Consider the following 13,965-nt stretch of genomic DNA (forward strand, 5'->3'; position numbering starts at 1 on the left):
CAAGTTACCTTAGTTGTTTGTATTCATTTACACCTTTATATATGTGTATTGAACCTAATATTCGAGAGAAACTACGCTTTCCTTTTCATAATTTCATGATTCTTTGCTTACAAAGAAGTCTAGTTTTTTGCCTTACAACTAAATAATTTGTCTACAGAACAATTATTCTGATGTTTTAATACGAGAACCAAGAATGTGTTAAAGTAATACGGTCGATTCGATTGACTAAGAAGTGATCCTTCTAAAGCGTTATTTAAATTTGAATGTAGCAGGCTATTGGTAGGGGTTAGTCTAACTAGAAATAACTAAATGGATTACGTTTAACAGTCACATGAACAAGAAGCGAGTGACATGAACGATTGACAGATGTTTTGGTAGACAAGACCTGTTGCACCAACCCTACATAAAGTGAGATAAGGATAAGAGGATTTCTTTTTATATCAGAAGGGGGCAAACGAGCAGCGGGAACACCGAGGTGTTCAACGACGCCCATGAACATCAGTAATACCAGAGGAACTGCAGATGCGTTGCCGGCGTTTATAATAAATATCTTGTGTTTTTGACCCGCGTAATAATTCTGTGACAATTTTTATCACATTCTAGACGGTATAATAAATGTTTTCACATTATATAGTATTTATATCATCACGTATTTCGCTACGTTATTGTACCACTTAAAAAAATCTCATAAATATTGGCTCATTACACAACTTCGTATGTTGGCCAACAAGCGACCGGATGTGGCCGGCATAAGACAATAAGCAGCGAATTAATTTCATTTGGAGCTCTAAATGACTCGTGAATCCAAAACGAGCACTTATTACATAACAACGACCATTTTCATTTGTAATGGAGATGGTACGGCTGTTATTGCATTTTTTATGTATGATTATCATTACAACTTGACAATAACATTAATTTTTATTTTTCCTAAATAAAAAATAATTTTGTTGCATAACATTTCTTTTTTAATAATTTCCTTCCATTGACTAACACATTATTTTAATATCTTTTATATTTTAACGAACGATTATTTTCGTCTTGGTACTACGACGCTTTGAATAAAGCTTTTACACATTATGACAGTCACTGGCGCCAGTTAGCATTTACACTATGCCAGTTGTATGCCAGCGGATATTACGCTACTGATCTACTATACTGGCATAATGTAAACCAGGCATTAGTTACATGTAAAGGTATGTAGGCTTTAGAGTTTTGTTTATTAAAATAACCTAGTTAGATATTAATAACGGAAAACATTGAAAAAAAATTAACTTGAGTTCTTTTTTTATTCTTAATGGAGAATATTTACCGTTGAATTTTTGTGACCCAAATGTCTGTATAAAATATATCGTCAGCCCCCCCCAGCCATTTTTGACTAAACAGAGATAACAGTATGTTTTAAAATGTGATTTTAGATTCTGAAACCCCTGTTTAGTTATTTCCAGTTCCTGTACATTTCATTTTGTAATTGTAACGTACTTTATTTGACTTTGACAGATATTGATAAGGGAACGACTACGGAAGTTAGTAAGCGATTACCACATTCATTGCGTAAGTCGACCGCAATTACATACAGACAAACGTGCCTACATACATGCAGTACCGTTATCAAAGGGCGGTTAGTCAAAACAGTTGGAAGAGAAATCATTGCGTATTTAATTAAACTATCTTACTTATATTATAAATACGAATCTTTGGATGGATGGATATTTATTACGGCTGCGTGAATCTCCCTGAAACTTGATGTAAAACATGGCCTGGAAGAACACATATGCTACTAATTAATTTTTTTAATTCCGTGCGGACGGAGTCACGCGCGATAGCCTAGTACTATTATATTAGATCGAATACACTTCAAATACACTAAAAATTCAAAATCATTAAGTTATTAATATTCGAAAACTGCTAGTTACAAGCAAAAGTGCTCGTTTTGTAATAATGCTATCGAATGAGGACATCTTATAAAGTTCGACAAGTAGATATAATAGATCTTTGTCCCGCTTAGCGTGCTAGTTGGATAGGCGAAATGATTACGTGATAAAAGTAAAACGCGTGACAGCTAAATTCGTATCACCTTTTTAGTCGTCCTGTATGACAGTTATGTAATCCACCTTCGGAAGTCAAATCACTTTAAATCCGACAGAACTCAAAAGAAAAGAAAAAGAAAAGAAACGTTTTTATTATAGGTAATAAAGAATAAACCAAGAAACAATAAATAACATAAAAATTGCACATAACTGAGAAATTAAATTAAACTTAAGTTACCATTTATGGTTAATTTGAGTAATCTAGTGATGCCTATACTAGGCAATGCCTGTATCGTGGGCACCGATATTCAGATAGGTATATAATTGACAAGGATTTCACATTTAAATTTTTAATGTTATTATATTTCGATATGATCTCGCAAACAATGCAATTCGTTATCGGGGTGTTGCTTGATGAGGTTAACGGAAGAAATTCTTTTATCAAATCCAAAACTGTACACTTTAATTTTAGCAGTAGGAAACATGATGATAAGCTTCAAGTAACAATTACTATGGCATATTTATACGGATCTAAAAAAAAATCTTGAACGTAACAACTCTTGCCCCTTAATGGATAATGAAAACTTAGTCGCCTATGTTTTCTTTTTGCCCAACTGTCTTATGATTCATACTTTACTTATGTAATCTCCTTGGTCTTCAAAAAATAAACATATGTTAATTCTGCTTTTAATACGACCCCTATAATGTTAAAATGGCTTTAAAGGCTGGTAAAAAAACATCTGCAGTTCCTCTGATGTTGCGTATAACCATGGGTTCGTCGTTCTCGCCGCTCGTTTGCCCTCTTCTCTTACAAAAGAAGACGTTATTTGATCATGAAATTTTTACTTTTAAGAGCTGATTATTTTAGAGATTTTGTTCTTTTTTTTTTAAAAAGAAACCATGTTTTGGATTACAGACAGTATTTTATTTTTATTGAATACATAATTAAATTTGAAGTATTGTAAATAAGCAATGATAAATTGCTTAAAACTAGTGTTGTATTATATCATATATGCTTGAAGCATAAAATGTAAATCAGAATCGTGATTAAACATGATATTTAATATCAGAGAATAAAACTTTCACACAACCTCATGAACTTGCTCGTAATAACGACTAACTTTATTTGAACTATCCAGTTGTTGCCGGCGGCGATGTATTACACATATTAATAAGTTGTCTATTACGTACAAACAAAAAACCTGACTATTACAAGACTAGCTGTCGCCTGCGAATTCATTCGCGCGGAATTGGAATAACCTTAATTAGTAGCCTATATGTTCTTCCATACTAAGTTGTGTACTATGCCAAATTTCCCTTCCTACAAACATCCAAGAGATACCTTCAAACAAACATCCAACCAAACATTAGCATTTATAATATTAGTTAAATAAAATGGTAGCCAACTTTAGAAGGTTCTAGATTAACCTTTATAGGGATATTCATATTCTTGTCTTTGTTATGCTGATGCCGTCTTGAATACAGTTCATTTGAAATACGACATGATTTGAAAGCAAATGTGTTATGAAAGGGCTAATCACTTGAGTAATGCAAGCATAAATTTGTGATGTTATCTTCAACATTTTTGATTAATCCATTTGGTTTAAATTAAATCAAGCTAAAAATCTGAATAGCAATTAAAACATGATCTTTTGTATAGATAGCGATCGAATATTTTTTTACACCATTTCATACAAAGTAAATAAACTTTCTGATCTATCTTACTTATGGAATATTGGTTTGGATACATAAATTCATCGAACTTGCATATTTTAAAAATAAAAATGTACTTATTAAGATAAAGTTAAACTACTAATTAAGAAATTTAATATCTTGTATTTAAATTGCATAGTATTTAAACAAGATAATGATATCTTATATATAAAATTCTTGTGTCACAATTTTCGTTCCCATACTCCTCCGAAACGGCTTGACCGATTCTCATGAAATTTTGTGAGTATATTGAGTAGGTCTGAGAATCGGCCAACATCTATTTTTTAATACCGCGCGGACAGAGTCGCGGGCTACAGCTAGTTTTATTATAAAAATAAGCCAAAGTAAAGTTCGTAATCTAAGCACAGAATACACACTCATGATTTGAGTGACAACAAGTTGAACCAGAGTTAAAATGACTGATAGATTTATTATCAACATGCTGGACTCGTAATGAGATATTTAACTCTACGTGAATCCAGAAACAAGTTCGCATCAAAGCAAGAGGATAAACATTAAGTATAACAGATCCGTACCTACAAAAGGCAGTTTTCACAGTGTATGATACTGCACATGGCTCGATAGCTTTCGTTTTCAGCCTTCGGATACACAAGATGATTTAAAGCCCTTAATTATTTCGTCCACAGTGGATACCCACCTTTACAATTCGGTGCTCGCGTATTTCGGAAATGTTTTTATTTGATTATTTTTTTTTTATAATTAGAAATACGATACTTCATAACAAAACAAGAGCCTATTCGTATTCGGTATAAATCCGGTATTAAGTAATATTTACATATATTACAACAATAAAACCCACGACAATGACCATAAATAAAAGAGAGAGTTTAAATACTGACAAAGAATCAGATTCATTGATATCCAAATGTTTAAGGAAAATTAACTAATATATCGATTCCAAATAAGCTCGAAGTTTGTAGGATGGTTCGAGACAATTGTCGAATGACGAGATTCGAACGGCCGACCGCAGGAACGGTAGACGGTATCATCCATCCATCCAAATATTCGTCGCATTTATAATATTAGTAAGAAGTATGATATAATTATGGAGAATGATAGATTTTTTTTAATATTAACAGATTTTTTTTTTAATTTACTAATATTTGTTTGTACCATTCCAACTAAGCTCTAGGCTTGTGTTAGGATATGGTTTACGTTAGTCGAATTGCGGGATTCCAACTGTCAACCACGTGATCTAGAATCCGTACCCTTAACCATTAGACTATTAATGCTTAATTGGCGATTATATTTTCAATGTTAAATCATCCGCAAATGAGATTGAAAAATTAATAATTTCTGAATGAAGTTTTTACTTGAACACAAAATGCATATGCAGATGCAATTAAAGTCAAGGCGAAAAAGAACGTATATGTAGATTTCTCATACAGATTTTCACAGCATATTAAACACTTCGAAAACAAAGGTTTTCATTCTGTTATCAAAAGCCTAATCTTGATTATAAAGGATCTCTCGCTTGACACTTAGCAATGTTTTTCATTTGTTAAATAATTTGATATTCCTTTATTTGGAAATATACATTAGAAATTTTATTTATCACTAGCTGTCGCCTGCCACTCCGTCCGCGTGGATATATAAAAAAACTCAATGAGTGTAGCCCAATAAATAGTATCCTATGTCCGTCTCCTGGCTCTACGCTACCTCCTCACCAATTTTCAGCCATATCGGTAAAGCCGTTCTTGAGTTATAAATAGTGTAACTAACACGACTTTCTTTTATATAGATTTATTAAGTAGTAACTTAATAAATATGTATATATATATATATATATATATATATATATATAATGGTACTCCATTTACTTGGTTTCTAAAACTAAAATCTCTGTATCCGTCATTATCTTTGACAAAACAGAAATAACAATAGTTTTAAGGTGGATTTGGGTCTCAGAAACCCAAGGTCAGTATTTACTTTGACTATTTTTTGTATATTACTCAATAATAGTTGTGACTAAGGACTTATTTCTATTAGAGGTTGATCACTTAAATTTTTAAAGTTCGAATTATGTTACGAGTTTGTATCTTTGATTAAGGATTTTAATTCTATTCTCCACTTAGGAAGGTATATATGTATTTTGATACAGGGATCTGATAATTCATGGTTTCCTGTGAACAACAATCACCGGACAAAAGTCTTTATGGTGGGCTTCCACTGCTGATTAACCAAACAGAAGTATTGTTACTTAAAATACTGTCATCTCTATCTTTTACATTAAGATTGACAGAGACGAATATATTTTATTCTATTTGTGCTGCGGTAGTGAGAGCCTATACTTAAGCTAGTTATTGTTCTTTTAAGTACTTATGTTTAAGTTTCTAGATGCGTATTGTAAAGTTATTTGATTGTTAGGAAACTTCGAGTTTTGAAGTTCTATAAGTCGTGATTAAGCCAAAAGTATTCATGTAATTATTTTCTTATATAACTCGAGGTTTTATATACTTGTATTAAATATTTTATCTTAAATAAGGCCTGATTCTTATTGTACATATATTATATACGAGTATGATGTTTGTTACATGATTGAAAAGTTAATCAATATTTAAATGCTTTATAATTTTTAAATATAAGACATCCTTTAAGTTTAGTTCGTCTTTTGATATATTTTATAATATCGACTCTATCCGACTTTTCAATAATATCCCTAACTAGCTGGCGCCCACGACTCCGTCAGCGCGGAATTAAAAAAAAATGTTAGTAGCATATGTATTCTTTCAGACTGTCTTCATCCATCCATCCAAATATTCCGAGAGCTTCCAAACAGAGGTTCAATCGCAGGACTCAAGGTCGCTTGAAAATATTCTAGTAGATGAAATAATGGAAGTCTAAACAACTTTATTTTAAAGAAATTTGTAAATAATGTTAATTTTATTTATATAAGGTGTTCAAGAAGTCAAAGGTATATACGGGAGAGCATCATAGTTCCTGTTTTCCCAAGCACATATACACTAGTTCTTATCCAGCGAAAGTGAATGCCTCACCGCGCCCCACCTGACCGCCTATGGGGTGGGCTTGGATATATATAAACACATAACCAAAGTAAACGGTATAGTGTAAAAACAGTTCCGGCGTAGAAACTACTGGAACGGCCGTCCCCGCCCCAACATGCGAGGGATCTGGAGCCAAGTGGTCAGTGTTATCTAGTTTTTTTTTTAACAATAGTGCTTTTACCTTCATCTTTTCTTGACCTTGTTAACTGAGAGTGATAGGAAAAGTGTTTTTTTTTTCGTGGGAAAAATTGTAAATATTTTCGATCGTCTTTTTTTTTTAATTTTTCAATTCCAATTATGATCTGCCTTGACAATGAACTGAAGGCGAGGATTTTTTTTGTTAAAGGTCAAAAACAGTTTACCAAGTAATCTAATTAAATTACTTATAGATTCACCAAGATATAAATACTATTATAATATAAAAACTAAATAAATAAAGTACTCAATTTCTTAATTTGATAAAAACTTGTCATCGCTTGTCAGATTTTTTAAAGATTCATAAGACATTTATCGTAATTCAAAAGTCTTTAACATTTCAAACATCGTCGTCCTATTCATACACTGCTGTTTACATAACAATAGGTAGTCAAATAAATATTGACAGTAAGCAAATTTGAGCATTCAGTTTGACCGGTACACACACCTGATAGTCAAATATTGTCTTACCACACGTAATTGACTTTGTCCAATGATTCGATTTAAACTAGCAGTCGCCCGCAACTACTTACAGAATTTAAAAAAATGCTAATTAGTAGTTTATGTGTCCTTCCAGTCTGTGTTCTTAATCTGTGTCAAATTTCATCGAGATCCGTTTAGCCGTTTTGGAGATGCGTAGTAACAAACATTTATCCATCAGCATTTATATTTGTAAGATTATTGATTTATGTGATGTTACGAATTGTTTTTTTTAATTGATATCAAAAATCATTCGTATGTGAATAGGACTAGACATGTATGGAAGACGGTGTAAACTTATATTTGAGTTACCTATTATTACTTCTTAAAGACTTTACTTTTGTCAAAGAATGTTCTGTTTTATTAATTAATTTAATTCGAAATTATCTCAATTTATTGACTTTTTTGTTAATTAGTTAACGTCAGTAGTCAGACGTATTTTAATTTGAGGGCCTAACACAAATGTTTTCGACAAGCGCCTTCGTAATGTCACCGACAAAGTTTGTATGAGATTTGTGGCTGTACTCGTACATTACGCCCAATAGCGGCGCTACACAAATATGAATACAAATTTTGTCGTTGACGATACAAAAACGTTCTCACGGTTTTTCGGTTGGCCTTATGCAGGTAATCTTTTAGAATCTATTTATCTATCATACAAAACAACACAAACACTGAAGTTTACTTCGACATTTCATGAAATAGCTACAAATAATGTTAAGAATAACTCTTTCAATTGTATTCCGATTCACTGAAGATTCATAAACTCGGTCAGATGTAAAACTTGGAGTTAACACTTCAAAGTTGAATCGTGTTGTGTACGAAGAATAACAGTTAACTAAGGAAGATAACTTGTAGATTTTATTTTACCTTACTTCTTACTATTATTAGAAATTCGATGTTTTGATGGATGAATGGATGTTTGTTTAAAAGTATCTCCAGAACGGCTCAATGTATCTCGATGAAATTTGGCATACATAACACATGGGCTACTAATTATGATTTTGAACACCACGCGGGCGGAGTCGGAGGCGACAGCTGGTTTATAATGTTCTTGAAGTACAATAACCTTAGTAATATCATGACAATCAAATGATCCGTTTCTAAAGATGGCTTTTGCATGGAACCAAAGTCATTGTTAAGGTTTTTTCTATGTAACAATATTTCTCATCATTGTTGCCATTAATCGATAAAATTGCATGAATAGATACATGACTTTGAATCACTTTCATTTTTGTTGACTTTTACAGAAAGTTATATTCCATGAAATTTATAAGGTATGTCAGCATAAGGAAGCAAATATAATTTTTCTTGTACATATCGTCATCCCACTCATTGTCTTCAAAGCTATAGAGACAATGTTTCAATACATGTGTTATTGCAGTCGATATCCGCTGTCAAATTCAGTCTAGGACAGCGGCGGCCATACAGCCGTTCGTGTGTAAAATCGATCATAATAAGGCAAAAAATTAAAAATATTTACATAAAAAATAATGACGCAATATACCGACTATATAATAGTAGATATTAACAAAATAAAATACTTCACAATTTTGTACTAAACTAAACTTCATTTAAGAGTTCATGAAGTTTGTAATTGATAGATCGGAAATGTTTGGTGAGTTAACATAAGATATTTGATCTAATCTTGAATAGCCACCCGTGCTGTACGAGGATAGTAACTAGAATATACATAGGTAGACCTTCGATTAGTTACTAATTGAATCGTCAAAATGTACAATAAACATTCCAAATGTATCGAAAAGTAACTAATGTAATTTTCATTGATGGTTGACTTTACGATAATAATACTCTAAGGCTAAGAAGTCAGATGAAAAAAGATGTAAGAGTTAAAGACGTTATACTATTTTGGCGTTACAAAAATGTCTGGGCACCATTTTGAGGGCATTTGTTACGTAACGCGGATACTCTCCAGCGCACTTAGACGCGTGAAGCACGATCATCTTTCGGAAACAGTAATAATTATAATACGTAATAAATGCGTAATAGGTGTGCGACAGGCGTTTGTGTTGATTTTATGTATGCATCCGAGAATGGTCGAGTTATGTAAGACGACCGATATACGCTTTGAGAATTAATACAGTCATCGTTATTGTGCATGAAATCGACCTCGTTACGTCACTTTGGAAACCCTAAAACAAAGAGTGGGTAGTTATAATAAAATTTAAAATTTCACTTTAGAGAACAATACAGGCTAATAAAGAGAATTGAACCTTAAATATTAATTTTTATGTTGCGAATTATTATTTTTGTTAAGCATATTTGAGGAAAAAAGGGTCTTGACAGACGGACGGACGGACAACAAAGTAATCCTGTAAGGGTTCCGTATTTTTCCTATGAGATACGGAACCCTAAAAACAACTATCTCATAGTTTTAGAAAAAATATGTGACAAAAATATATTGACAAATATGTTTAATGTAAAAATTATGCAATCAATAAAATGTGCACTGTTCAAACAGGAAGTTACTTGAACTAGGAACGTGTTTATTGAGAGATAAACGTGAAAGTCATTTTCTTTTAATTATATAATTTTTATTACATGTTTTTTGGTATCTTTAGGTATACAATTATTATAATATTTTTTTGTTTTTGTATAAAGAAAACGTAACTCAGCTTATTCGAAAACTTACTATTAGCTTACTTAACTTAAGATATTGACGGAATTTGAAGGGAAGGTAACTGATGCTGATATTATAGGCTACTTTTAGGGTTTCGTACCTCATAGGAAAAAAACGGAACCCTTATAGGATCACTTTGTTGTCCGTCCGTCTGTCTATCAAAACTTTTTCTCAAAAACGTGTGAAGGCATCAAGCTGTAATTTATTTTAAATCCTGAGGAAGGAACGGGTGACCGCTAATAAACTAATAAAAAACTTAAGATGAAAAAACTGAAAAATCTACTTTTTATTGGATCTGACATGTAATATAAACGTTTTTTATGAATATATAATATCAAGTCGTTGGATTTAATATGTTGTAAGTTATGCAATTGTTTTGCAAGTGTGTCCTATCGTTTTCGAGTCGTGGTAATGAAACGGATAAACTTTCACGAAACGTTTTCACCGAGTTTGCATAAGGTATTTGCGGATTTGTTATTATATGTGTCAAATAAGTTTTCTTTCTTATATACTGTCAATTTTAAAACACTCGCTGATAACATGTTTACCAAAATATATTCATGAGATAGTAAACAAAGGCACAGTAATTAAATGAAAAAGTTTTTGTTATGATTTAAAAAATGAGGAGTATGTGTTTTGTGACCTGGCTTTCCTTTTGTTATTCTCTTGCTAATAATGTTATGTAAGCTTCTAGACGCTCGCGCTATGACCCATGTCTTTCTCTACCAATTACTTACTCAGGTCAAATCGTGTGTTGTACTCGTAGCGTTAGTTGTTACGTATTAACTATAACCTTATGTAATAGGTTAACAGATATTAAATTTACTTCTGCCGTCATTTAACAATCAACTTCCCTACTTGCTATTTATTTATGTATCGTAAGTTGAACAATCGTCAACGGAAAATAATCAACAAATGTTCAAGTTTATATTCTCCGTCATTTGACAACTTAAACAAAGATTTGTTGTTATTTTTGTATTATTTATTGTCATATTTTTCTCTCGTAACCTTCTCGTAAGTCACACAATTCTATTCAACTGTCTGTTGTCAAGGCGCATGCGTTTTTTTGTGCTATGCGATTAATTCTTTTTTTAATATTATGATCTATCTTAAAGCATTATTATCTTTGTTACAGATTACCCTAGCGGTAATTCAAATCGCTCTAGTCACGGGCAAGGCGCTAATACCACAAGAACAACAAGCACAGCAGCAGTTGGAACCAAAGTCAGCTTCAAGCAATGTAGCCCAGAAACGTGTGGGCTATGACTACCCCGCCCCACCTCTGGATCTCGTGAATCCGTACCAAGATCATGACGATCTTCATGTTCACGGAGACCATCATGAGGTGATAGAACATCACGACGACCATGACCATCACGGTGATGATTTCCACGACCACCACGACCACCACGATCATCACGACTTGCATGAAGAGCATCACGTAGAGGAGCACCATGAGGAACATCACGATCACCATGACCATCACGATCCCGGTTACTGGAAAAAGAAACTGATCTGGAAACCTGGCTGGAAGAAAATATGGAAACCATCCAAAAAACAAATATGGAAACCTTCATGGAAGAAAATATGGAAGCCGATCTGGGTACCTACTAAGATTCCTGTTTGGAAAGATATCAAGATCCCCGATTGGAAGAAAATTTATAAGCCTGTATGGAAACCTATTAAAGTACCAGCGTGGAAAGAAGTGAAAGTTCCCGATTGGAAGAAAATTCAAGTCCCAGTGTATAAAGATATAGTTGTACCCGGTTGGAAAGAAATTCAGGTACCTGCTTGGCGCAAAATATGGGTACCAGAATGGGTTAAAGTAGGCGTACCTGGTGAGAAGTACCTCGGTAAAGATCACGACGGTTGGGAATACACGTCACATGATCTATGGAAGAAAAAACTAATTTGGAAACCTCTTTGGAAGAAATACTGGAAACCGGCAAAGAAGCAAATTTGGATACCAGACAAGAAATTGGTGTGGAAAGATGAATGGAAGCAGATTTGGAAGACAGAAAAGAAGCAAATCTGGGTCGATGACAAAAAGTTAATCTGGAAGGAGGCATGGCAACAAATTTGGAAACCCTCCAAGAAACTGATTTGGGTCCCAGACAAAAAATTGGAATGGAAGGAATCTTGGAAACAAATTTGGATTCCGGACTGGAAGGACATTTGGGTACCCGGAGTTAAGAAAATATGGCGACCCGTTTGGATTTCAGAATGGTTCCCATCTCCAGATCACCATGAACACGTTCATGAATCCCATGGTTGGGATAGAAGTGATAATAGCGCGGCAGCGAGCCAACAATCGGTAACAGTGAAAAAAGCTCCTCAGCAATCAAGTCCTCAACAACCTACACAGTCAACGTGGCAGTTCCCTAAATAATTAACTTAAGTCAAGATATTTGGTTATAGATAATTATCAAAGATGTTCGCAGATTCATAAGCAATAAGAGCGTTCGAGTTACCTGATCAACGAAAATCACGTCAGGATTATAGGTAAAATTCTACATACAAATGTGTACATACCATACCGCTCTGCGAAACCAAATAATGCGATTGTTTCTATGAACTGCGAACATATGTTACTTTATGAAGTATTAAAATCAATTTGATAGTGTTGCAAAAGAGGAATATTGCAGCTTTAACTAAATGTGGTCTATTTTATACAAGGAAAACTACAATTGTTATACAAAATATCTGTGACTTAATACCTCCGTAAACCTTCTAGGTTATTAAACAAAGAGTAAAAGTAGTAAAGCCTATTGAACTAGGATTTAATAATGAGAAACAGTGAATGTATAAATTAGATTTAACAATTTTGAAGTCAATTAGTTACTCAATAAAGTTGACATTCCTTTGTTTCATCTTGTCAACGATGGTAATTCTAGCACCAGACACTGAGACTAGTAATTTGACAATTTCCTCGCAATCGCTCGAAATGATGTAATTTACTTTAGAAGTGATGATGCCCACTGATGTTTTGTGTTATGTTGTTCTTTGTGTGTGTGTTTCTAGTTGTTGTTATTTTTTTTAATTTTAAGTGAATATAAATAGATATAGCTGAACCAATGAAATAAATATAAGTTTTGTTATATTCTTATTACTTGTTTTACTTCGAACAATTTTTATTATATATTTTAGCTGGAATTTTAAATTAGGTTTATATTTTTTATATTTCGTTACTTATACAATAATATCGCGATATTTTTTAATCATAATTTTATGAATTACATTGGGACAGTATGCATAGCTGAGCGTAATCTTTGAGCGAATTTTTTAAAGATTTCTTTTTTCTAATAAAATGTCCGAACTCTACAAGGCCCTTCGTACACAAAGCTTCGTGAATTTTCGAAACCTGGCAACTTTTGTCGCTAGCATATACAAGTCGCTGATGTTTTGTCCTTCTATGTCAAGATTATCGTGAGAAAAGTCGCCGCGATTTTCTTGGTAGCGGAACATGTCTTCAGATAACATCTAACATAGTCGCTATACATCTAAGAATTGATGAACAGAAAATTTGCATCGATGATTCTACGATGGTGTGCAGTATTAGTATCGAAGATTTAAGTATCGTTGTGTAAGAAGAGCTTTAGTCTTAAATGTTTTCCTAGAAGTGTTTTTTAGATTCATCGTACGATACGTAATTGTATCATAAGTAATTATATTAATTAATGTTACCCTTAACCCTTTTATCTATTCCTTGTTGTCTTCGTCTTTTAAGCAAGCTTCCAAGAAGCTTTCTTTTTCTCACTTACGAGTTGGGAGTGGTTACCTTACACTGAGACCCTTGCTATCCAGCGTAATTCGTTATAATTTTTTTAGTATTGTTTATTGCAAGTTTATTTACAAACTGGCTGTCGCCCGCGACTCTGTC

At 33.0% G+C, this 13,965-nt stretch overlaps 1 protein-coding gene across 1 annotated transcript; it reads left to right on the plus strand.

Annotated features, from left to right (window-relative positions):
- Positions 1 to 6,835: 6,835 nt before the first annotated feature.
- LOC106126151 (uncharacterized) lies at positions 6,836 to 13,191 on the plus strand. Its single transcript, NM_001312065.1, is given in 2 exon segments — positions 6,836 to 6,908; positions 11,221 to 13,191. Coding segments are annotated over 2 exon segments (1,278 nt in total). The 5' UTR covers positions 6,836 to 6,884; the 3' UTR covers positions 12,475 to 13,191.
- Positions 13,192 to 13,965: the final 774 nt, after the last annotated feature.

Source organism: Papilio xuthus, unplaced genomic scaffold (genome assembly GCF_000836235.2).
Source record: "Papilio xuthus unplaced genomic scaffold, Pxut_1.1 DF825017.1, whole genome shotgun sequence".
Classification (NCBI taxonomy): domain Eukaryota; kingdom Metazoa; phylum Arthropoda; class Insecta; order Lepidoptera; family Papilionidae; genus Papilio; species Papilio xuthus.